The sequence below is a fragment of the Polyodon spathula genome, chromosome 14 (assembly GCF_017654505.1).
Source record: "Polyodon spathula isolate WHYD16114869_AA chromosome 14, ASM1765450v1, whole genome shotgun sequence".
NCBI classification, from domain to species: Eukaryota; Metazoa; Chordata; class Actinopteri; order Acipenseriformes; family Polyodontidae; genus Polyodon; species Polyodon spathula.
In genome coordinates this window covers 25,601,513-25,628,922 of record NC_054547.1, presented here as the reverse complement: position 1 = coordinate 25,628,922, position 27,410 = coordinate 25,601,513, and the positions used below count along the sequence as shown (strand labels likewise).

General features: G+C 37.1%; 1 protein-coding gene across 7 annotated transcripts in view; it reads right to left on the bottom strand.

Annotated features, from left to right (window-relative positions):
- LOC121327429 (rho guanine nucleotide exchange factor 4-like) overlaps nt 1-27,410 on the bottom strand; it is a 195,385-nt gene that overhangs the window by 9,359 nt on the left and 158,616 nt on the right. For 6 of the 7 annotated variants that reach the window (XM_041271494.1, XM_041271493.1, XM_041271498.1 and 3 more), the window contains 7 exons: nt 12,959-13,098; nt 6,672-6,851; nt 6,139-6,333; nt 5,873-6,052; nt 4,633-4,865; nt 2,673-2,802; nt 1,799-1,930 (listed from right to left, as the gene is read on the bottom strand). In XM_041271494.1, coding sequence (XP_041127428.1) covers nt 1,799-1,930; nt 2,673-2,802; nt 4,633-4,865; nt 5,873-6,052; nt 6,139-6,333; nt 6,672-6,851; nt 12,959-13,098 — 1,190 coding nt within the window. Of the gene's footprint in view, nt 1-1,798; nt 1,931-2,672; nt 2,803-4,632; nt 4,866-5,872; nt 6,053-6,138; nt 6,334-6,671; nt 6,852-10,231; nt 10,816-12,958; nt 13,099-27,410 lie in introns of those variants that run through there. The other variant, XM_041271500.1, reaches the window with a different exon arrangement.

Here is a 27,410-nt window from a genome sequence, read left to right as displayed (position 1 = left end):
ATACCGGTTTTTGTGTTTACCGTGGTTTAGGTAAATTACGGTATTAATACAGTTCCTTTTATTCGACACCACAATTATCGTAATTCGGTTATGCAACGGTTAACAAGTTTTTCAACTGCAAACACGCTTCTTCTAAATCAAGCGATGGTACTTGTAGCCTTAACAAAGTGTCTGAGGAAGATCTTTTTGTGAACTGATAGTGTATTTTGATAATGGTTTTGAATGAAACTGTCAACGACACAGAATACACGTTTCAATTGCTGCGTTCTGTTACCCAGAGCTTGCTGCGCCGGCTGCTCTTGGCTGCTGTCTTTATGACGTCACATGCAGCTTTTAGAGAAACGCATTCTCCAAACCTTGCAGCAGAGCACACAATTTCAATTTGCTATGTTTACATTTGTCTGGATTATCAACAGTTAGTTTTTAATGTAATAGATTAACATTAACTTTGTTGTAAAATGATACATCACTTATCATGGATTTAGTACATTACGTTTATTTAAATTATTTATTTATTTGTTTATTTAATATAGCATTGACAAAGCTGTTCACAGCTTCGTTGTATAATGATAAAATGTAGTTTGTCTCCGCTAACAAGGTGGCAGCAGTAGTTTTAGTGGTTATTTGCATTACGATTAGCAGGTCACTTGTGATCTTTGCATCGTCCCTTTGGTTCACAGCCACAGCCAGCCTCCTGCAGTAACATTTCAAAGCTGCACTGGGCTATGCAGAATCTGCACAGATTTCTGTGGGTGTTGAGTGACGTCTACAGTGCATCTCAGAGATTCTGTGCAGCACTGTGCAGAACTGTGGAAATCTGAGCTATAAGAAAACGACCAATGTCTCAAATAAAACTAGCACAGCCCTGCGACTCCAGCAGGATAGCCTACTTATTATCAACATAGTTTTGTTTAAACAAGTTGTAACAGTATTCCAATTTTCGTAGGTAAGTGAAGTGTTTATTTTGTTTTTTTTTAACTCCATATGTGTAATAATAATTGGAAGCTTACCTGTGCAATGTCGTAAATATAAATCCAATAACACATTTTAGTATTAAAATACTTTTCTGTTTGCTATACATATTTTATTTATCTGGTTGAAAAAATAAACGACTCGTCTCTGCTCTTAAATAATAACCTGTAGTGCATGTTTGTTTTAAGCAAAAGGTCAATCATTTCCCAATTCTATTTGCCATCAGCAAGTATTTATTTATTTATGTATTTATTTATGTATTTAATTTTATACATTTTAATTATTATTCCCGATTGCCTTTATAAAAAAAGAAACATACCAAGTTATTTGGCATAGTAAAATACTAAATACTAAATGTTTAAATCATTCCATGAAAATAAGTGTGTTTTGTTGGTTTTATTTTTGTGAATTATGGTAATTTAAGTGATTTACATTAGTCTTCTTTTGAATCTTTATTTGATAACTTGCATGATGTACTTTATACCGTTTTTTTTTTTTTAACAGCTATCATATGGTGCAAATTTTATACTGTCCCATCCCTAATTCTGAGTAGAGTTTACATTACTTGCTTTGCACTGAACTTTTAAAGAAGATGAACAAAATCTGCTAATTAATTTCAAATTTCAGACTCTAGGTCAAATCAGACTACTGAGGTTCAGATATGCAAAGGAAACTAACAAGGAAAGAGTTTAGAACATCTTTTGTGTATAGAAAATAATACAGAGAATTTGCTGGTAAAACAAAAAGATTTAAATTAATATAAAAACTTCACCATTGTGGGCTTCTTATTTTGGCTCATCTCACCCTGCCCTGTGTCCATCCTTACCTTCTTGCAGTAGACAAGCTGTTGGTCAAACAAGAAGAACAAGCGCTGCTGGCTCTTAGCTTGAGGCTGGGAGATTTTGGCCAGTTCTCCAGAGTAAATCAGCTCTGAACTTCTGCTTAACAAGTCTTCACCCTGAGGAGGGGGGGTTATAAATATGGGTTGTGAGAAGTCAAGATATTGAAGTAATCAGCTGAGATTTCCATTGCAAAGCATGTTTCTGAAGTAACTTGTCTCTGGTATTCTGAAATATGGAGGATCTGTATCGGCTAATACTGTTCGAGATGTGGTTGGACTTGCAGCAGTGAATTTAAGTACCTCAACGTGTTTTCAACCTTATCCCCATCAGCTCGCTCATCATGGATTTTATTACTCACAAAAACGTCTTTGTCAGAGAGCTCAGAGAAGCCATTCTGATGTTGATATGTGTACAGGTGTGTGAGATATTTAGAAATATATTTTCTTTGATATAATGATCAGCACCAAAGGAAAAGCAAACAATAAAATGGCTAGATCCCCCTTTAGCGCAGCAGGATACAACTCCAGATGTAGAGATGTATGGCAGCAGTATTTTTACAGGATACATTAACAATGCAACCTGTCTGACACAAATTGCTTGTATTTTAAGAAGCAATCTATAGAGGTTACATTGTTTTGTTAACTTGCAGACAAGTTTCTACTTAAATAAATGAGCTTTTAGTTTTTTGCAAAATGATTTGCATTTAAGATGGTTGAGAAGATGAATATAGTACCTATTCCTAAGAACTCAACATTAAGAAAACTTCTAGAGCAGTTATACTAATCTTAACCATGTACTGTATTAGATATTGACAGTGGCTGGGTGCCTGTTTGTATGTGATGACATTTTAGAACAGACCTCCCAGTCCTCTATTGAACTCTGCCATTGGGCGATTTTATCAATGTTCTCCAGGCGCCGCTTTCTCTCGTTTATCAGCCTGGCGACATTCTTCATCGCGTTTAAGGCAGCCTCCACGTCTTTGTAATCCCTGCAGTAAAACAAAGTCAGACATTTGCGTCATCCTCCACTTTTGACTTGTATCACTTGTCTGGTTTGATTCTTGCTGTTGCATTAATCTAAACATCACATTTTGATTTATTTCCCCCATATATTTTGTCTGTTAAACTGCTGTTTTAACATAGGGGAGGGGTGGCCATTTCACTTGAGAGTACAATTCATCCCTCCAAAGGGCATTAGAAGTTAAATACATGAGAGGCTAGTGAATTTAATTTAAGTACGTTGGTATTGGTACGTTGGTACAATATCTTAATTAAAGTATTTTTCATGTCAATAAAGCTCTGAGAATCACGTTTAACCTTCAAATACATCTGGTGGATAGAAGAAAAAGCAACGTTAGTATTTCTTATGATTTATTTCTGACAAAATATTGACTAGAGACAAAGAGGTCTTCAGAGGGGGCAGGTTAATAGTTACACATGGGTACACCGGATGTACCAAAAGGTTAGACAGGATTCTGAGAGCGCTACTGAAGACAAAAGAGTGATTTAAGTCACCAGAATATGATGGCTGAAAAGAAAATACAAAGAGAATCTAAACAACAAGAAGAATGCATTTTTAAAAATAAATTAGTTGGTTTAGCCATTGCATCAGCATCCAAAAATAACTATATTTCAACGGTAGAGAGACTATAATTCTATTAAAGGGTATGTGTGCATTTGAGTGATAATGTCCTTGCCAACAGATTATTTGCAAAACCAGAGTGTATTTACAAAGATACTGAATATCCTGCAACAAGACAGGCATTGATTTTAGAAAATGACAGGCCATGGCTTTGGAGAATGCAAATGGGAAGAAAACCAGCATTAAACCTGAAGCAATCATATTTGTCCCAAATTAGTCTGGTAGCCTCAGATACTATCATGCTGTCAGCGGTTTGATTCAGTAGTTAATTAATATTTTTACAGCCATTCCACAGTGGGGTTTTGACAGTATATCACAAGCAGTGCAAAAATAAAACACAGTTCAAACGGAAACTAACAGTCGACATGAGACTGAGCCATTGCAATGACCTGCTGTCAGAAGAACCTTACCAAAGTCAAATGCTTTCAGTAAATGTTAGCTTTTTTTAAAAGCAGTCACATATTTGAGAAAGACTATTTGGAGTACATTACGATGTACAGGCTACTTTTTGCAAGCTTTCACCAAGCTAGCTGCACTACATCCTCTTCAGACCTCAGTCTAGCTCCTTTAGATATATATTCTGTATATACAGTGTACTGTTTTAGGTATCTGAAGAAGATGTGAACACAATAAATGTTGTTTGTTACATTAATACTTTTAATTTCATTTCCAAGAAATGGTATAAATTGTCTTAAAAATCTTGATAGATACCCACAATTTTATTTTGCTATAATAGACTTTTAATAATGAACCTATTATTATTATTATTATTATTATTAGTAGTAGTAGTAGTAGTAGTAGTAGTAGTAGTCATAATTAATGTTTGCATCTGTATAACTCCTTTGGTTAGAATTTTTTTAATATAATTTAAAAAGAAAATTAAAAACGGTTTGTGTTTCACTGCCATAACTTTTAAAATTTCCCATATGCATTATAAAATACTTAAGATACATAGATAGGAAACTTAACATGGTAGAACTGTGCACACACTGACTGAAGGGGATATACTACAAAACAACCCCTGCATGATAATAAGACTGCATGCGTCAAATAAGTTGGTAACATCTTCACAGACTTTGGCCCAGAACAGCTGTACAATCCAACTGGCAAAATCAGAAGATCAAAATGCTCTTCAATAGTGAGACTCAAAGCAGTGCGCTGTGGCTGTGCTCCTCACCTGTGTTGGGGGTTGGTGTATTTGAGCAGCTCAGCCAGCTGCAGTGGGTACTTGCAGATCTTCTGTACTGGAGTGAGCAGGAAGCCGTCCAGAGAGATATCAATCATCTTCTGAAGCAGCCGGCATGCCTCGAAGAAGAACACATACTTGTTGACCTTCATGAGCTTGGAGAGCTCCACACAGGCATTGGGGTGATTGTTACAATATTCCGAATAGATCTGGAAATCCGTTTGCTGTAAAGGAAGAGAAGGAAGGATATAACTCTCAAATGGGTGAAAGCATGCTTATGGCTGACATGGTACACGTGTAAACTAAATATGTAGCTAGGTCAAATCATTCTAGTTATGGTTTCAGAACTGTAAAAGAGTACACAACTCCAAAATACATTTTTTTAAATTTTTTATCCTAAAGTAAAAGATCACTAGATGGTGCTAGATTAGATGATCTAGTCTGTGTAACATATACCTATGATAGGCAACTGGAGCTGAAGAGCAGCCCCTGAACTCAAGTGAAAATTTCTAAACACTGACTTATCAGAAACAAAAGTACTTGAGTAATTGCAATAATAAACTCCCTCAATGATTACAAACATCATAAATAGGCTAGGGGACAGTGCAAATAAATAATAAAATTAAATTGGGAGTGTAACAGGGCGAGCAGCCCTGTTCAGGTTGTTTATTTTTAGAACGGGGTCTCCCCCTCTGCCCCGGTGTTATTTTGTATTTGTTTATTATTTGTTTATAGTATTGAGTTTATTTTGTATATATATATGACTCGTCCTCTGCCAGCAAATAATTACACCTTGTGCAGAAGGTGGCCATCTCCCGAATTAAGTGATTAATTTGTTGCTAATTGGGAGATGGTCACCTGTATAAATACCTGCAGCTCTCTGCTCTCCAGGTGGGAGTTCAGAGGCGAAGTGAGAGCGGAGAAGAGAGAAATTTAAAAAGAAGGCTATTGCCCAGCCTGATCGTATTTTGTGTTTGTGATTTGTTTTTGCTAAACCTATTTATTTTGCTCTGTGAGCAGTGTCTTTTTGTTTGTTTAAATATTTTATTTATTTTTGGTATTTAATAAACCGCGCGGCTGCGCGTTTGAACTGCAGTTACCTACCTGTCTGTTGTTGTTCCTCATTCTGGCCTGACGTCACCGCTCAGCCATTTCCTGTCACAGGGAGCTACATATTCTTTAAATCTGTTGTAATTGTTCAGCTAAGCAGATGCCCTTTTCAGACACTTACATGCTCTATGAAACAGGATCCAATTTCACTCAAATGTGGGTTTTCTCTGTTAAACCTCTTCTCCAGGCCTTTCAGGAATTTCTTCTGAGTCCTGTAAATTTCATCGATGTTCCCGAAGATGGTACACAGCTGCTCATCTGTAAACATGTCTGTTCTCTTCCGACACTGTTTAATATAACCCTAAGGAAGAAGTACCGACTCTAAGACATGTAGCTATGATGAAATTAGGAATGTAAAGGGGCCATGCTATAAGAGAGAATGCTTACCTCACAGATGTCCTTCAAGTGTTTCATGTAGTCATTCTCCGTGCTCATGATCTCATTGATGACGTTGGTCCTCATCTGGTCCTTGCTGGGAAACCCAGGTCCGTGTCGGCGTACTGAGCTGCTGGAATCTTCTGCCTTCCCATCCTCCAGTTTGGCTAAATATTCCTCCATAGGTTCATCCTGGTTAACACGCAGCTGCACAAGCAAACACATAGATCTTACAATAACTGTAGCAAATGGTATATTTCAATTTATACCACAAGTGTTGAGAGATCTTGCATCAAATAACTTTTTGATATTCAACACTGGTGAGTAGACTAATTCGTCCATTCTAATTCATGGAATAACTATGGTACGAATGCTTATGGTGTTTCTTCTATAATACTAAGCCTGATCAACTGATCTTGATAATATGTCAAAATATCACTATTGAAAACTGAACATTATATTATCACTTTGGGATGAGCTGCTAAGTGACATTCATAAGATCAGGTTCCTGTATATGTAGATAATGCTAAATACTTTCTCCTTACCCGAACGAAGCTGGCTGGGAACCAGCCCTCGCTGTCCAGGATCCTTCCCCACCACCACTCCTTGTTGGTAGCATCCACTACTTCAATGACGTCCCCTGCCTTAAACCCCAGCTCCTGGTCATCCATGGTGACGTGGTCCCACAGGGCCTCTGCATACACTGTACTGCCATCACTGATTAACTGGTGGACAAATCAACATCAGCTATGTATGAGTACACTGACTCTTTCCTCCCCAAAAGTTAATTTCAGCAAAATCTGCATGGCCTGACAGTATATTTACAATAAACAGCAAAATTAATTGCGAATGCAAATGTACACTGACAAAAAAATTAAAAAAAATAGAGAATAGCTCTAAAATCCACAATGCATAGCAGTGGCACTGGAACAATTTTTAAAGTGGGGGTGCTAAAAGCCATTGAACAAAACTGTAACCTCTATATATGATGGAAGCCATGCAAAGCCAGGGGGTGCTACTGCACCCCCAGCACCCCTAGTTCCAGTGCCCCTGATGCATAGCATTCAGAACATTGTCTGAGTGGACACAGGTGTGTCTTGTCCAGCATTCAAGGTTACCTTGCAGAAGTTTCTAATGTCAGGTCATTGAGATCCTTTTGATTCTTATTTATTTTACTTTTACTCTCCAATTTATACTTGTGAATATATATATAAAAAAATAACTCAATCTACCAACCTTAACAAATAATAAAGAACACTGTAACACTGCTAAATGATGTTGCTAAGCAACACTAAATTTGAATGCTGGAAGCACTGTGGAAATCTGTTAAAGGCCAAGCTTATCAGTCAGAGTTTGTTACATTTTATATTTTTAGTGTCTCAAAAATGAAGGATCACTTTTAGCATGATTCAAATAACAGCCATAAATCATGTGTTGAGCCTTTTTTTAATCCTGACGAATTCTTCCAAATAGAACTATATTGCCTAGTTGATTTATGCGCCATGAGGTGTGATTAAAAATGTCAAGAGTCAGCAATTTACGGCAGCATATGGACAACAGGGGATACAGCAAAGGTAACGCAATACAGTACATTTCTTATAAACTTTGCATAAACTTTGTTCTGTAGAAGATTCAATAAATACATATAGAAAGTTAACAAAAGAGAAATAAAGCTGTTTTGTTTGAATCCACCACTAAGACTTTGACTGCTGGGTTGACCAGTACAGTAGGAGCAGTACACAGTGTTACCTAGTAGTACCTTATTGTAAAACCCTGCTAAGATGCTGCAGTCACTTACTGTATCCACAAGTTCCATTGAGGAACATATCAAAGGCCATTCACTAATCAGCTTGACTCTTCCCTTTAAATGTGATTGAAGCCAGATTAAAATGCATAGCATTGTTCTTATGAAATGCCAAGTATAAGCACATTTTACAGAATGTTACAGATTTATAAGACAGAACAGTGTATCAGTACTATCCTATAATATATGTCCAAAAAGAACCAGTGTTTTTGTTTGACCTTCTGACCTCACTCTTCCTCACTTACCCTGTCGGTTTTCCTTGTGTATCACCTGAAGAAGCCCCAATGCCAAAGTTTATTATCCTTGTCTTTAACATTTTAATTTCATATTAATATAATTGTTTTGCTTTATCTTCAGTACATTATTACACTGAAGTATTTGTATATACTGTACACTTTTTCCCAAAACAAAGCTAGCTGGAGTATTTAGTGAGATTCAAAAATATGAATGCAATTAAGCCCATTGCTCTTGCTTAGCAAACCAATTTTCTAGACAATTCTGTAGCATTTTCAAATAAAGTACTAGTTTGTATTCTTAGTATTTTCTGAAATCTGCCCCCTAAATTCTCAGCTGCTGCCTTTATACCGTACATCTTAGAGCTGCTTACAACTACATATTGTGCTATACTAATGAAAGATGTTGTACTTAAAACACAAGTGAAAAAATAAATTAGTTTAATTAATAATGCTGTGTCTGTTTGCTCTTGTTAGATCAGCTACCAACTCATTACAAACTTCTTTGAGGGCTGAAACTGCAAAAGTGGCTTCCTTTGCAAAAAATGTGGACACCCCTGTCTGAACAGTATTTCCTCAACCTGCTGCAAAGGTAGCCATAGATTTCATAAACCCTAAACAAACACATTACAGTATACACAGAGTGGCTTGGTAGTAGTTCCAATGGACTTGGAATAGAAATAACCAGCTGCCAGTTTAAAACAGGGCAGCTTTTAAATTTAAAGTCTGTTGCTAAGTTACACACCCACAAGCCTGTCCTTTTACTAGCACATTCTCAACAATTTCATTGCAGTCATTAAACTCGGTTCTGGTTATGTGGTGTTTTATAACCTGCAATTACTATCCTCTTTAACTGTTTTGGTCACTCACATATGGACAACCCATAACCACTTATTACCACTGGCCCAAGCCACAGATTGGGAACTCGTTTGTATGTTTTCCTAAGTTAATTAAACCTCCTTTGCAGAACCAATGCATGCACACACAGAGGGTCTTCATGACCGTATAATAATTGCACAGAGTAAAGGTTAGGGTACTGTGCAATCAATGCATTAGTGTCCCTGTTTTTTTTAACAACACCATTGGAGTACAATTATAATACTATTTTATACCCTGCAGAAACCTAGTAGACCCATATGCACATGGCAACACAATGGATTAGGAAGAAATATTGCATAGTCATTGGGACTGCAACAGACTGCACTGTGAACTGGTCTATCAACGGCTTGTTCGATTTTTACCTTTGCACCTTAGTACAAGACCATTGCACTGCAATTGGAGATCCTTTTTCAAATTAAACACACACTGGAAAGCCCTTAGGTTTCTGCCTTGCCTGTGTTATGGGGTGCAACTCCCACAAATGTAGAACCAAACAGTTTAAATAGATGAAAGTATGTGGCACTGGTGAAGCCTACTGAGTTGAAGGTAAAATCAGATAAAATGGCATTTGTGGCTGTTTAAATCTCTTTGCAATATAATTGTTGTCTTGTTTCTCTGTCTGTCTGCATCAGTTAGGATTAAATTAAATGTAAAATGATTATTATAATCCACAAAAATAACAGGGACGTCTTTAGTCTCATCGAGGGTAAGCAATCTCATCTACATTTTATAGTGAGCTTGATTATTTTATCAGGCACACATCCTGGCTCACGTGCAAGCAGCTGTGATTGCTGATTGCTTAGAGCAACCTCCATAACAAACTGAACACAGCTACATAGGCACACCTTAGCCTCCCTGCTACTTCCCTGTATCAATGCTCTAAATTCAATAACTCACCAAATGCTGTCGCGCTTCTAACCTTTTTCCATTATTAGAAAGAAACGTCTGCTTTTTTTTTCAGGTTGAATCTTGGTTGCTTTACTGTAGGCTCCAGAGCAACCCTTGCTATTCTATGGCTGGTACCGGAGCATAAGCAATCCTATAGCAATCCTATATGTAATTCTCCCAACCCACTTTCCTAAAATGACCTTTATTGAGGTGACGGCCCCAGGGACAGTCTGCTGTGCAGTGCCGACTAATAACTGACATCCATCAAAGCAGTTGTAACCAGTTGTTTCCAGTACTGTACCTGCAGTCCTAATTCCCAGGTCCAGACTCCCATCCAAGCACTCAAACAGGACACTGCAGCCCAGGTGTAGTTTAGTGGAAGGCCAGCAGAAACATCAGCACCACATTGATGAGGACCAGCAGCACCATGATCACAAATACCACTACCTTCTGAGTGTCGGGGTTCAAGTTACAGCTCAGGAAAGCATTCTTCAAGCTCAACCTCTGCCTTGCTCTGTCCGATCCCCGAGCCATGCTTTCTCAGCTACCCCCCGCGGGTGGAAAAAGATCAAGAAATGCTGCACCTCTGTGAGATGAGTGAGCTCCTGTGGGATCTATGCCTGCCACGAATCCCTTGCTGTTAGGAGGAGAGGTCTATCTGTTGCAGTATGTCTCTTAATTAGTGCTCTCTCTCTCTCTCTCTCTCTCTCTCTCTCTCTCTCTCTCTCTCTCTCTCTCTCTCTCTCTCTCTTAGCTTCCTAATGCTCTGCTAGAACAAATTTTTGTTTCTTATTTGAGTAAAATGCTTGATTTTTTTTTTTTTTTTAAGAACTAAACAAAAATGATGGAGAATGCTTATCCTGCACAGCCCTCTATCTAGCTCCACAGCATTTCCTTCCAGCCAATCAGACAGCTGTGTTCAACACTGTATCCTGGATACTGGTGTCGCCAGGCTAGCCCTAGCAACGCAGGAAAGCAGAGGGGGAAGCCAGCAGGAGGATAAATTATAACAGATCTTAAAAGCTTTGTGTCTGGCTGCGGAGAGCTATTCATTAGCAAGGCTGATTCAAGCTGTGCTGCCTGTGCATTTTTCTGCCAATTCTTTTTTGAAGGTTTATTAATTAAAAAATAAAAATATCATACAAGTGTTGTACGTTGCTTTTCAAAACCTTAAACACAATATTTTTCTGCCTCTTTATCTGCGTCTTTATTCTTATTTTCTTTCTGTTAGTTCTGCAGCTGCTTAGTCACTCCCTATTGGTGGGGAAAGAGTCAGGTGTAATTTGATTGTACGATAACCTTATGAATCTCACAGGTTTAAGTTATTTGGGGGTACGGGACTTGGCTACTGCTCAAAATGGAATATGAATCTGCCGAGTCTCATGAACCCCAGAAAAAGAAACAAAAATCTGGCTACCAAAAATGAAAGAAAAAGACAACAAGAGAAGAAAGCTCAATTTAAACTGTTTTTTTTTCCAGCCTAATGGCAGTGAGACCGCTGACAAAAAAGCTACAGCAAAATCACACCACTAGAGGTCCAAGGCAAGTATTCCATTGATCTATATGGTGGCGGATACAAATACTGCAGTCATTGAAATTGTTAAAAGAAAGGGACTCTAATTTAATACTCTACCAAACGCTGTGCAGTTCCTGTGAAAATCGTCATTTCTCGAAGAATAGTGTAAACATACATAATTTTTTTTGCAAAGCAAATGTCTGCTTTGCTGATGCACTACCTGTCACATTTAGGAACACGGCAGCCTGTTAAATGTGCTATCGAGAAATGACTGAACATGTTGTAGATTGCAGGATTTCTTTAAATTGTTTTCAAAGAAAAATACACCTGCTGCATCACAGATTGGAAATATTTCTGCTAAAGATCGCTCTGTCCAGTACAAGAGGGGACATTTCATGTGTCCAGTAACATTACGTTTTGTTCTACGTGCAACATTGTTGTGCATCACAAATGGAAAGCTACCACCATTTGATGCCTCGTGGCGTAATTGTAAGAAAATGATCGATACTGAATGTGACAAGGCTATTCTTTCAGCTGTAATACATATCCTGTTTAATCTTGAAATATCTACTTTTAGACCGCGATGTGTCATGAAATTATCATTGTCTTACACCGAAAAAAAAAAACAGCTCAGAATATTGTGTTTAGCCCTAATTCAATGTTTAAACTGTATGAATCCACTCAACCCCTTGAGTTATATTACGCAGTTATTTGTTTCTGTTTTTCAGCATTCACATTTTTTCAGAAAACATTTGAAAAAACTGACCCTAAAAATAATAATGTGTCATAAAGATCCTGTTGTAGTACTTATGACAATATTGGGGCAATATTGCTTTAAAAAAAAAAAATACATAAATACATTTCCTGCCTCTTCATTAGCTATATTACCATTTGTACTGCAGCTGTTATCACTGTGTGGTTTAACTTTTTGTGTACAGCTGCAACATTACCTTCCTTCAGTTTCATCTCAGGAAATGACATAATTTTTCAGTGTTGAAGATGAAATACACTAAAGAAGGCTCAAGTTGAAATGTCTGGCTGCTGATACCATGACTTGTCACAAGCAGCTACAATATTTATTCACTTTGGTGACTAGCTAATTCATAAGTATACTGCACAATGTAAGTTGGTACTTTACACCATTAAGCACTGAATGGCCGACTAGTTGAATATAAAAGTGACAGTCGGCCTCAGAAACATATAGTTGACTAACCACTTGGGAAGTAATTGTGTACCGTTCAGTTTTAGATGGACAGCAGTGGATTTGCAATCCATTGCCTTACGAATTACATTTTAGAACTTTCCAAGCAGTTTAGAAATACAGTGCACAAACAATACGATCACAAACAGCACCAGACATTATCAAACACATGATTTATTAATATGGTGTTGACTAGCCCATCTATTCGACTATTTTTACCTAAACTATTCGACAAAACTTAGGAATTGTTCTTCCTCTAAATTTTCAATATACTGCAATGTATTTAATCAATCCCAATACTGTTTTGTTACCTCGTTTATGGCCAGCTGCTCCCCTCCTCCTCCCGGGTGCCCAAAGCGGTGATTGGAGCAGCGGAAATCTTCGTACAGATCCTCTTCACTGCCAACATCATCCACCAGCGTTGTCTTATCATGGGCTCCATCGGTGATCACTGCAAGACAGGATAGTATGAGAGCAGACGTTAGTGTCAAAAGCAACGATTTATGCATTTTCTAGCATCTCCGTTCTCATACATAAGAGCAAGCAGCAGTGTGCTATTGCAGTCTTAGCAGTGACTCCAATGGGTCCCAACGAGATTGTACTGTTTGCAGTGTGTGCCTTCCCACCAGCGTAAACTACAAAGCTACTTAACTGTAATATTTGATACAAAGAACTGGTGTTGGTGTAATACAGTTAACATAATTTCTTATGGTTTTTTTTTTTCTTGCTTGGCCAAGTGCAATGCCGGTATTTGCTCCACCTAGTGGTGTAATTGTAAACTAGGTATTACTCCTCTTTCAGCCAGGGGTCACTTCAGCAACAGGTGCTAATTAATGAGCAGCATGAGCCCCTGGGTTTGACTTGAAGAAACCCCTTCCACAGGTGTTCAGGAGAAAGTAGAGAGAACTGAGGTACAGAAAGGGAAGGGCTATCTTTAAAAATTATTGTCATTACTCTGTTCTACCAGGCTCTTTTTGCTAAAATGAAAATATATACTGTGTGTGTATATATATATACATTTTATTGCTGGATTGCGCCAACATGTTAGCACTAATTTTTTATTTGATTTTTTTTTTTTTTTTCAATACCCTGGACTCTTTCTTCATTTGTGTTTTTTTTTGTGTGTGATTAGATGTTTGTTATTTTTTCCCCTTTTTTTGCTTACATGCATACTGAGACCTCTACACAGAAATAATTAACTTTAATCACAAACAGGATTATATTATATTTCCAGGTTTCTTCACTTTCACTTCTACATCCGCCATTTCGGCTCTTTTATGCACATTTTTGCATTAAAACCTTATGTAGCTCTGCAACTGTACAAGCACTTTCAGTTTGGATTAAATATTTGAAATCCTCATTTTTTGCTTTTGGGTTTGGATTTCATTCAGCTCCTCTTAGATTTAAAAAAAAAAAAAAACTACAGAACTTTATTTCATTGCACTTTTCAGACTTGCAAAAGGCGTGAGCTCTAACCAGCTCTATTTTTTTATTTTTTAAACTTTTTTCCATTCTTGCATTTATAACTTGAAGTAAACTTTCAAGCTAATATTGTTGGCGTAACGCATTTGGCTACTCTCCGTGTATATATCACAGCTGTGTAAAAGCTATATAAATATATTTCATGCAGGCTACTATCCTACTGGTAGATAAATGATCTCTAATCTTTAAAAAATCTGAAACAGTGACACCAATCAATATTCAGATGATTAACATTTCACATGAAACTATTTATACAAAAAACATTTGTCCACTATCTATGTACATTCAATTCAACTTCCATCTTGAAACCTTCTCTAACATGAACTTCTTTTACTGGATTTGTTAATAAGGTGGTCAATACCCCAGGCGGAAAACACCAGTATGGTTAGTATGAAGTTAAAATTAAGATATTATATATAATATATAATATATATATATATATATATATATATATATATATATATATATATATATATATAAATCACCTTCGTAATGCATTACGATTGTGGATTCACTCAAATGGCATCCATACTAACCTATACTAACCTATACAGCAATGGCACTCTCTCAAGATCATTAATTTATGTGGGCGATTGGTACTCAGCTGACAAAACACACATCCTGAGCTGCAACATTAGCGGTGGACTCATGTTCCCCTAGTACTGCGTCCATTAAAGTTATTTGGTTATTTTCCATTCTTTTTTTTCACTTTAAACTTATGCTATTATGGCTGCTGGCTACATAAAATACCTTCAGTCTATCACTTCTTTAACACACTTAAAATACGGGTCTCCCCAGGAGACCAAATAATAAGCGGGGATAGTCTGTGTGCTAAGACTAAGACACCCTTGATGCTTAGTTGTACAGAACTGAATAAGCTCACAGTCCCCATTCTTACATTAGGAGCGTTCTGACTTGGCTAGTGGACATGTGGTCTTAATAGGCAGTACAATATACAATTGGACATTGGTTTTGACTTTGAGTATCTCTGCAGAGCTGAGTGTTCTCCAGGTCAAGTAAAGTGCATGAGGGGACAGTGAAGCTTCTGCTAAGTTCAGTTGCTGGTTCTCCTTTTACCATGTCTTTGTCAAGGTGAAATATGCTGCCTATGTTCAATTTATTTCTGTCTTGGATCTGCCATTCAATCCTGGGCCTCTCTCAGTGAATGACAGTTGAGCTGAATTGCGCCAAATTCTATGATGGTTTTTTGACATTGACTGATGTCCACTGGACAAGGGACAAGTTTATCTTAAAAAAAAAAAAAAAAAACAATGCTTGACTGAATGCATTTTGATATGACAAATCCCTATACTGTAAGTTTTAATTGGTTTCATGGATTAGTTAGTAATGACCCTGGATTTCCTAATGTGGTTTAGTTCAAGATCTGTGCTGATTGGGGTCTGTAACCCAGCTGTTCAAGTTATATTTTTTTGTCCTATTGTATATAATTATTCCTAAAAGTTCAGCTTTTCTCACAGTTTTACGAGAATGCAGCAATGCTAAATAAAGCTGTTCCAGGTGGTGGTACAAACATCAATTAGACTTGGATGCATTTTATTCGAATTAGGCCCCTTAATCACATCTCTGGAAGTGTTTTCAACATAAAGGCAGCATAATACAATACAAAACCATCCCAGATGCTACTTCAGGACAAGATCTTTGATATTTGACACCAAATTGTTGGAATTGTTTTCTGGGCTAGAAATCAAATATGAAGACATCAAGGGAGAAAGGCAATGGACACCCAGCAGTATTTAAAATGAGTAAATACAATGTTCTATGATGACTGTTATAACTACTAAACACCCAATAATGCTGCATTTAGAAATACTGAAAGAAACGTAATAAACTCATTGACAATCCCTTTGGCTAGATAGAAGTCTATTTCAATGTCTTAACTGAAAACACAAGGGTCTTCTGGAAAATGTATTTGGAATATAGTTGACATGGCTATAGCTACCAATTACTATATAAAGTAAACCAAACTAAACTGTGAATATGTGTATATCCTGAATCGTCTGCTAAAATAGGGTGACATGTGGTCTCTGTTTCTTTGTTGAATTTCAGCCCCCTGGTTAGCTCTGTTCATTTACCCACTGAAGACCTGAGGTGCCTTTTTGTTGTTGTTGTTTTTTTTTTTTTTTTTTTTTTTTAAATAATCAGTGTTGAATATTAGATTGTATTTACCTTATAACTAACCTCTAGTGAGTTCAAATTATGGCACAAAGTACTCCACTGATAGCAAATAGGTTGCTAGGGTTAGATGTGCCCAAGGCTTTCAAATGCTAATTGGGAAACTGCTGTGGTTGTTCAAGCTTGGTTACTTTCCAGAACAAGCACTCCTTGGCACACTGTTAAGATTTAAAGAAATATATTATAATTCACTAACACATCAGAATATGTATTTAATTTTACCTGAACTGCACCCTCAATTTCGCTCCATGGAAATGGAATGACTGTGGTATTGCATGCCCATTTGACCTTTGACTTGTATAGAACTAACGTTGACATATTTTGATATTACTGAATAGATCATTGTCTTTTCAAATATACATACAAACTGTCCTACAAATTCACTGGTGTCATAAACATTATTTATTAACTACAACTACATTGATGATATGGATCATTGTACTTCATACCAATTAAATGCTTATTTTAGCCACACGAAATAAAATGCTACCAAAATCACAGGGTTTGTTAATGACACCAGCACAATGTTCAATGCTCAATCATCACTTAATTAGTCCAGTTAACAGACTTACTGTACAGTGTCCCACAAGAGTACAATCTTTGTCTCTTCCAATGGTAAAAACAACTTTAAGGACCTCTACAGGAAGGTCTGGATGAATTGACGGCACTATCACTATTACAAGGTATATCAATCGCACCACAATAAACTTTGATTTAATTTAGGCCTCAGTCGAACGTGGCTTTGAGAACAAGACTGTTGAGCAGATCAAAGCACAGCGATTTGCCACTCAGGTGAACTCATCCACACATGTATTACTATATGTGTGCCCACCAGTACTACTGTCAGTGGCAGGTTTGAAATAATAACCTGTTTCCTTATCTGAACAATAAGGATGAACTTCAGTTAAATGCATCTTTTGGACTGAAGGTTATTATTTTAACATGTCCTCTTAGGGAATGCCATTTAGGTTTAGGATTCGCCTGTTGGTAGCTGCCCTTCCCTATAACTTCTGTTAAGTCCCTAAATGCAGCCTGCCATTTCTGTGTATTATTCTCTTGTAAAATATTTCTGCTGTGTCACTATGGTCTGTACACGTACATGGTGACAGCAGCTTCCTGGGTAATTGAAGAGGAAGAAAATACATCAATTAAATTGTTTCTGTAAATCACTTGCCCATTAGTTACATGCTGTGCCTTCAGCAGTAAAAATAAATCAATAATATTTCTTCTGATTTCTTTTTATAGCAAAGGTTAAAAGGGCAATGTAAGGGGCTAGTTGGTGCAGCAAGCTTCTCATATATTTTACTGAAATAAAAAAAAAATGTATGGTAGTCTCAGCCTAGTTCTGTGTAGAGATTAATCCATGCTGTCTAGTAGGATTTTCAAATTTGCATTAACAGATACACACTATTCTGCTTGTTCTGGCTTTATACATAATGCGTGACTTCAAAGCTTTCCTAACAATTGATGGTCAGACTGCTGTCTGATCTGGAAATCACATCATTTCAAAATGCAGAATCTATTGGATGTGTTTAAAGAACTGCACTGGAGGAAGCTGTGTATATGTCTGAGCCAGGTTTGTTTGCATGCGTAGTTGCCTCATGTCACTTGAAGCTGCACGAGCAAGTGTCCTCTACGGCTGCTATCCAGGGTGCTGAAGTGATGTGTGTAGGATCTTGACGCTATTTTTATTTTATTTTTTTAACCAACTTTGGGAAGTTAGTTTTTATTACAGAAAAGCAGTTTGATTTGTTCTTGTTAAATAAATGCTGCAGTGAGAGGTTTTAAATCTGACATGAGGAGAATACCTTTGAATGTGCATACACCTTTACTGTAACATGCAGTCTGGCTCTGGGACTTCAATATATTTCTTGGATTAGAAAGACACTGGAGAGGGAACTAAAGATTTAGCAATGGGTTTTATAAATACAATTTGTAAGGCTGGAACTTGTCAGTGTTTATTTCTGACAAGTTCCCGGAATACTGTAATACATCATTCACGAGTAATGACGTACACTAGGGAGCTCATGAATAACTTGCTTACAGTATATCAGAAATACGTAGCAATCTAGTCCTGTAGAGGTGTTTGCTATTATACATGAGCCACCTTGGTGCTCAGTGAATTGTAAGTTTAAAGTTATTGAAAGTGACACAACAGCTTCTGACCCTGTTAACAGGTTTCATGATATTTCAATGAAGAAGTCGACTCAAACAAATACACTCTTCTAAAAGGTGAGTGAATTATTACAATACTTTTTCTTTAAAAATAAAAACTTAAAAGTTTAAGACCTAAAAATGACTAATTTGACATTGAACATTTGGAGAAAAACTGTAGGCAGGCATTAGGGCCAGTAAAACCTTTAACACTGTACAAGTCAAGAATAAGCTCTATTTAAATTTCTAGAGAGCAGTCATTTAGATATCCTGATCAGTGCAGCTTACACCAGAGGATACTCACTTAAAAAAATTGTGCGCGACAGGACTTTACTTGATTTCATTAGGGTTCTTGTGCCAGCTTTTTTTGAATAATTAGCTACAGCTTTCTCTTAATATGATATTCTTGTAAAAACAAAATCACTGCGTAGGCACTGCTGGCCCTTTCCCAAGATAGTTTTGACAACCTTTATTTAGTACAGTCATACGCAGTAAAAAGCTGTCTGGCATCCAGCTGTTTACATCATTAACAATGACTATAGATACAGACAGTTATTAAGTGGTTTTGTAAGCACTTACATAGTTTTGCATTTTGGTAGACAGTAAATAAATGTATAGACTGCAACACTGATCCACTTTTGACTTTGAGAGTTACATATAACTTTGTAACCGTATCAACCTGTAAGTTCCACATTTTCTTAAGAATAGATCTTGGAATCACGGTTTAAAATGTGCAATCTACTATATAGGTACACAGTGCCACACCTTCTTTAATTAGGATTTTACCTAAGGAAACCAAATGTCTATTTCCTTTATATGTTCAATTTGATCATTGTAGCTTTCTTTTAAAATTGTAAATTGGATCTGGTCATATAGTGATGTACCTAGAAGTGAACATGTGACTATGAGAATTCTACAAACCCTAGAGCACTGACCACCCAATTTTGGGATCTCTATACTAGCCCAGTAAAATATACAATTCTGTAAGGCCACCAGAGGTCAGGCCCACCTTATAAACCTAGTCTGCCTCTATACATCTTCTGACTTGGTATTATTAAGAAAATTGGCTTTACAGCTACTATTTCCCTAAACTCTGGAGCACTTCTCCACAGCACCAGATAGATGGTAGGTGGTGCTATGGATTCTGAGAAAGTGTACATTTTAAGACCTACTTGTTTGATTGAGCTGTGACAGATGAATTGTTTGAATTAATATAAAATATTTGCAAAGTAATATCCCTTAAAAAGCTTTACCGTGGTTTTTTTCAGTTTTTCCATGGTTATACAGTACTATGCATTTACCATAATTTACCATGGTTTGGCATATTTTGTTCTATGCTTTATCAAATCTCTCTGGGCTTTAACTAAGATTTACCATGGCTTCACTTATTTATTACACTCTGCTAGACTTTTACTATGGGAAGTTTGTATAAGGGATGTTGTTGATTAATTAATTAATATTCAGAAGAATATTAGCAAATTCATCACCAGCCTGTGACATTGATATCGAAGCCCAACATATCTACCCTCTTTGCCTTTATCTAGCACTTGTTTCAATAAAGCAAGGACTTGACTTTTTCACTATAAGCAACATTATCAGCACAAATTATAATTAGCTGATTGTATAAAAGGCAGTATTCTCATTTTTAACAACATATTTCCGGTAAGTTTGCTGATACAGTATGCTTGTTTTAAATACATCACTGCAAAATTAATCATATGACAATCTAATCAATTTATAAACCATCTATGTGGTTTCTCTAAGTCCCTAAACACAGAATTTGAAAAAAAGCAATGTAACAAAACTTGCCCTTAAGTGTACCTTCTCTCAGCTGCATCACTTGAGTAGGCATTTAAGTTGCTTGGATTTCTCAATACTGCATACTGTACAAGAACTGAGATATACAGTCAATTACTTAGCAGACACCTTTATCCAAGGTGAGTCTAGGGTGTGTGAACTATGCATCAGCTTCAGAGTAACTTAAAACAAGGAGGTTAAGTGACTTGCTTAGGGGTACACAGTGTATGAACTGGGATTTGAACCGGGGACTGCCTGGTTATAAGCTCTTTTCTTTAACCACTGGATCACACAACCTCCTAGTTTCAGCCATTCATGTTCTTTAAACATTTCCTATACAGTAGATTACACATTTATATACACTGGCTTAGATTGGATTGGATTAGATTACAGTAGATTGCTATACATTTTTCAGAATGCTCTGAACTATTGCACACTGTTGAGGGAAGAGACTAGCCTATTGCAGGACTTAAAGTTGTGAAAATAAAATTGGCTTAGGTATATGACTGGTGTAGGTAATATCGAAATCAAAACAATTCAGGCAAGTGTATTACTGGACTGAAAAGTGTGAAAATATAATAGATTTAGGTATATGACTGGTGTTTTTACCATTTGCATAGACATTTCTCATTCCATGCTACCAAATTCCCAAGTTCCCTCAAAACATAATATAATTATAATATTGGGGTACATTTACAAACAATACAAACCTATGAGGAGTTTAGGTTTCTGGGAACTGATATCTCAACTCATATCATGTTGTAATTATTGTATTGTTGCCTTCAATATTTTGATTAGTAAGCCTTTTACAATTGAAACATATTGCAAGTGAAGGATCTTAACGAACCTGATCTACTGCAGACCTATTTTCACTGCATTTTTAATATACTGTATTAAGTTAATAATGGAGACAATAAATCAGCCCTGGGTATAAATACTATAGGGGTTAATTAAAGAGCAGAACAAGTGTTTATTAAAAAGTGCCCGGAAGTTACATTCTACCTCTATACATGTTTGCACCCTAGTGTAACTGATGTAACTTTCATTTCAAGGTTTTGATGAGGATAAAATAAGACCCCATTGGAATAATGTCAATGACATAAAAATAATTTTTTTTTAAAAAAAACTCATTAGAATATATAATCTGCCTAGATTTTGCACAGGGGATTTTTCCCCCTCAGGAAATACGGGATACAATGTAGGTTGATTTCTGTCATGAGTGAATGATTATGAAGAGCACTCAGTACCTGGTGCACTGGCGAATCTGAGCATACTGATTAGACTGTCATTAACTGTCTAGCTCTGAGTACAAGCGGCACATGTCTCCCTCTTCCTGAACATGACACTCTGCAGGGCACATCCTCTGTCCCATTTGGCCAGGGCCCCAGAATCACTTCCACATAGAGATGGGCGACTGGACTTGGCAATTAAATGTGTCTGCCAAGGAGATGCATTCACATGCTTGATCTCACAGGTGTGGCCGGAGCAGGTTAGGCAACGCGGGTGGGGGAGGGGGTTCAGGGTTATGAGCAGTCATTTGAAAACAAAGGACATTTTAACTATAGGAAACGACTTACTCCCCTAACCTTTTTGTGTGTCCCTAAATATAAGTCTGTCCCAGTTCAACCGATTCCTTTTCCACGACAAATCAGTACAGTTTTTCCTGTCAAGAAATCCTAAACGAGATAAAAAAAAAATGAAAAATTAATAATAAAAATTAAAAAAAAAAAAACAACTACTAAGATGTTGCTAGCTTTTTTCTTACAAAATGTTAAGACAGAAACTAGTTTGGTGTTTACTGGACCTGACATGACAAAACCATCACACAATTTAGATACCGTACAAGAAACTAGCAGAAAGGAAGGGTCAATGACAGTGGTTTAAATAACATTTGAACAATGGCGTCATCTCTATTTTTGCAGACAATACTGAGATACAGATAATGTGTTTTAGAATAACACAACTGCAATGACCTTGTTTGAAAAACAAATAGTATTTGATACAAAGCTCTTAAGAATGACAACAGTTATTTTTGTAAACCCAGCTGAGGTTTCGTGGGAAAGTTTACATATATCACCAGCATTAAAAACCCCACCCTGCTCTCTATAGGAGGGAGGATCTGATGTCATAAATCAACATCATATAATTATACATACTAGCTGATGCTAATGATAAAAAAAAAACAATTACAGTATAGTGCGAATCTGAAACCCTGAATTGCAGCTCAGGTATATATTTGCAACTTTAATACATTATACCAGAATGTATTAAAGTAATTACTTTTGTTTCCTTTCCTTTTTTTTTTTTTCTAAAATCATCACAATATGCATTCTGTATTCAAGAAAGAAAAAAACAGTTTACGTTGATTTGAAATAATTTGCATTCTTTAACCCTTCCAGTCCTGAATAATTTGTATTGAGCTGAAGAATAAACTCCTTTATTGAGTATACATGAGACCAGAACAAATTTCTTTTTACATATATTTCTACATTACCTCACACTGGGACCTAGGAGTCCTATGAGGTTCCAAAGTGATTTCCGATGGTATATGTAAACATTGTTAACATATATTAACTTTGAGTTCCTGACAAGACTAAAAGGATAACAAACATTCTTCTTTATCTTTATAGATAACTAATTTTCCTAAGGTTTCTTCGTACTTCCACATTCCTTATCTGTAACCTCTGTCTGATACGTACACATAGCTGAAATTTTATTTTCATCGAATCCAGTTTATTTTATGATTTTATTCGTCAATTTTCAATTGGGATTCCTTTATAAAAGCCCTGCTATGAAAACAGCTTAAAAATCTCTGGCATAAGCTGCTGCAAGTGTCTGAGTTTCATTAAAAAAAAAAAAAAAAATACTTCTGGGTGGGTGAGGATCCCTCATGTCCTTTGTGTTCATTACCTGCAACATTAAGGCACATTTTGACATGATGTAAGGTGGGTCTTAGCCAAGGTTGCTTTACCTGGCACCATGACCAGGTGCTGCAATGTTTGGCCTTAGCATTGGAAGACAAGTGTAACCTGACCAATAAGTTGCCACCAGTTCCATCAAAACATTACACACAAAAGACAACATTCCTCCACCCAGGAGAGCAACCGCCAAGAAAAGATGTTAAAACCAACCACCATCCAGGACAACTAGAAGCTGCCAGAGGTTGGAAAATGCTGGCAGACGTTGGTCAACGGTTTATTTTATCACCTGAGATTGCCCCCACTAAGCAATTCGACCAGATATTGTCTTGTGGTCTGGATCAGCACGCCTTGTACACCTGGTAGAGTTAAAAGTGCCATGGGAGGATGCTGTGGATGAGGCATATGAGAGGAAGAAACTTTGGTATGCTCAACTAACTACTGAAGCAGAACAGTGAGGATGGAGAGTCCGGGTACCCAGTGGAGGTGGGTTGTCAAGGATTTGTGGCACACTCTACAATCTGGTTTCTCAGAGATGATGGGTTCAGTGGCCAACAGTTGCGTCGCATAGTGAAGAACTTATCTGAAGTAGCAGAAAGTAGCAGCAACTGGCTGTGGTTGAGGCGGAAAGATTCTGGTTGGGGATCTCAAGCACAATAGAAAGAAATAAATGCTGATGTACAGGTAAGTAAGCTGGGTTGAGTTGAGTGGGGGATGGAGGGCAGTGATGCCAGGACACCAGAATCACCATCGAACCCTCTTGAGGTGCCGTGGGCTAGTCGACGAAACACCAAGGATGGAAGGTGCCCACTTGAAGACCCTAGTGATGTACCCTACTTAATTCAATCCAGACCATTGTCATGCCGATGCGCTGGGGAGAAAGCGCTGTGGTTGATCCCCGGAGCCAGCATCACAGCCGTTGTGTGTGCTGATGCGCTGGGGAGGCAAAATAAGCTGATCCCTGGAGCCAGCATTACACTTCAGCCATCAAAACCAGGCGGAAAGATAATGGATAAAGGATAAGGAAAATGATTAATGAGACAGCATCTTAATGAATAGAAGACTATGTTTTAAGATGCTGGGTCCTGGATATTGATTATCTTTATAATCTGTTTATCATTTTAATGAGATTGTGAATATTTAAAACCCAGTGAGGGCTTTCTTTTTAAATTGGCTAAGCAAAATTATATTTACTATTCATGTTTTACATACTGTATATATCTCTTAAACAACATCCTTAAAGAAATAATCCCTACTGAGTGGGGCTAGAAACATATATTGGATTTTCGTCATGGTTTTCAATCCAGAATGCTCTTTGACGATAGCACACTTACAGCCGTACACAAAAGCACACTTGTAAGAGAAACAGAAAGGATTTTTAAACAAAATGTGGCTTTATGGGGGCCAATCTTTTCTTTTGCCTGAACACAACTCATGATAAACCCCAGATAAGAAACCACAGCCTGAGTTACACATTCATAATGTCTCTCCATAGATTGAAAAAAAAAACACCTGCTTGTTGAAATATGTTGTTTATGACCATCACTTCAACGTGTACACAATTATTCCACAGGTATCAGATTCAATAAGACAATTCGCCACAGCTTTCAAAGATGTTAATATACGAACAAAAAATAATTACATTCTTAAAACATTAATATATGGACAAAAACTAATTGTATAGCACCAAGGCAATTCAAAAAGGAAACATGTTGTCTGAATACATGAGCTTTTGGGTTTGGAATATATTAAGCATATTTTCAATAAATTAATGAGTGCACTTTGTTAAGCAAAAAAAAACAAACAAACATAATTGACACTGACAATGCAAGCAGGTGTATACTGATTATAAGAAAGCATTGTTATTGATGTGCAAGCAAATTGTGATGAAACTTGTTGTGGACATTCATTAGCGCTTGAGAGCATCCAGATCTAAGTCATGATCCATTTAGTCAGGGTTTCTGGCTTATGATTGAGCAGGTTCATATAGTACAGTATTGTAAATATAGGTAATGTTTTTCTATGTCTGGATCTTTAATCCTTTAATCTGTTCATTGGACTTTTCCTTGTTGTGAAGATTCACTTTGTATCTTTTTTCTTTTTCAGTCAACAGGTACCGTTCAATACTGGTGACCTTTTTAAACTCAGAAGAAGAAGACGTGTGGCCCTGACAAAACTTTCAGAATCATATCAAAACTGTAAGTTGTCCCTTATAACTGACTCATGCATACAAATGAAAATTCCATCAATTTGAGTTACTGACTTTCAGCCCATGACCTTAACATACTCATAGAAGCTCTGTCCCCTTTTAAACCCTGTGCAGGAAAACCAGATGATCCCTGGGGAACTGAAAGCCTTGGTGTCACACAAGCAGATGGCTTAAGAGCTCAGGCAGATCACTAATAGCTGCACTACCATCCACTTATTCCATTCACCGGCACACAGAGCAAAGCTACATAGAGGCTCAGAGCCATTTCTCACGACACTGGCAGAGACGCTTCTTGAAAATGGAAATTTGGGCAGCTTCAAGGGCAAGAAAGTATTATGAGCATCTTTGAAATGCAGGACTAATAATAATAATAATAATAATAATAATAATAATAATAATAATAATAATAATTGATTGAATCAAATTATATTTAAAAGCTGTGCTCAGACATGCATAACCAGTATTCAGTTTCTCAGGAATTTTCACATGACTTAACAATATAAACTGAAAATACAAATTCAAATTTTTGATTCCTGTTAAAAGTTTGCAAATAATTTAAATAAACAAACAGCCGAGTGACCCCTAAGACAAATCATATTCAACACTGCAAACTAAAAAAGGCAACATAATCAGATACATTTTCTTACAAAAAACTCATATTTAAAAAAACAATCAATGCTGATACTTAGAAAGTAGGTCACTTTAAAATGTAAAAAATTTTATTCAGACATTATACAAAGTTTTAACATTGATAGTATAAAGATGAAACCTAACAGCTTCTAAGAATATTGACCAGAGATATACTACAGAACATCTTCCAGTGTTTTTCCCAATGTTTTATTACAGAGGATAATTGGAAGAGACAACTCCCCATGTTATCTCCGCAGTCAGGGACAGAGACATAACTACAAATATTTACTGTATGTTCTCAAGTTAATTAAGAAAACAAATCCTGTCAGAATAGTGTGCTGACCTTCTTCCTGAAATCTCTTGTCCTTACCTAAAGCCGCGCTGCTAAACAAATCCTAAAGCTGATTACGGATTAAAAGAGGAAATATGAAAAAGCCTTGAGCTATCTGCCGCTATGATCTTCTTTGGTCAGTTATAATATTTAACCAAATCAATTTGTCTGGCCCCGGTGTCACTAACTGATGGTGGCAATACTCAAAGACGTTTTTTAAATATCTGATATAACGTTGTCATTAGGCACCTGTTCGGATATTAACGTTGTCACCAAATTATACACGTTAATATGTTTACAAGTATTGGGTAGTGTGCAAATCAACAGTATTTAGGGTGATGCAGTAGTAACTACTCCTTCAAAGAGAAGGTAATTTCGGTCCAGTAAATGGGCCCACTCAGACCTTATGCTACTAACTATTGGGACATTCATTCAATCTTCATGACTCGCCCCCCTTAGATGGTTAAGTGTGATAAAAGGATAGCAATGCCCGAATAACTTGGTGGTATTGGCCTTGCAACCCTCATTGGGATTTTATGACACATTGTGTGGCGAAAAGATCATCGAAATGCGGAGTAGCTTTTCCGCCTAAGGGGTGTATAATGGGTAAAGTAAATTCAGACGACGTGTTCCTTCGGCACCGCTCTGAGCGGTGGGATTTGTGACGAGTGCGAATGAATCCAAGTTAACAATCTCCCTCCCTGACCTGGAGGGCAATTGTTACAGGAACAGTGTGGACCTGCCGACTGGAAGGGTTGGGCCTGTCATTCCAGGGTCAGTGGAAAGCGCCATCCAGGAAGGGGGGTGGAGTCACAGTCTTCGGCTGGTTATCGCCCTAGTACAGTAAACTCAGTGTCATGGTCTTCAATTGGAGGAGATCATGTCATTTGCTACAAAGTTACCTCACCTCTCTGCACTTTCATGACTGAGCCCTCCAAACAGTTTCAGACAAACAGAAAGTGACACCTGCCCAAGAGCACTGCACAGCAGGAACTATCGGGAGAAGTGAACCCCGTGGACATGTGTTGTGTGGTAATTATTAGGCGTTT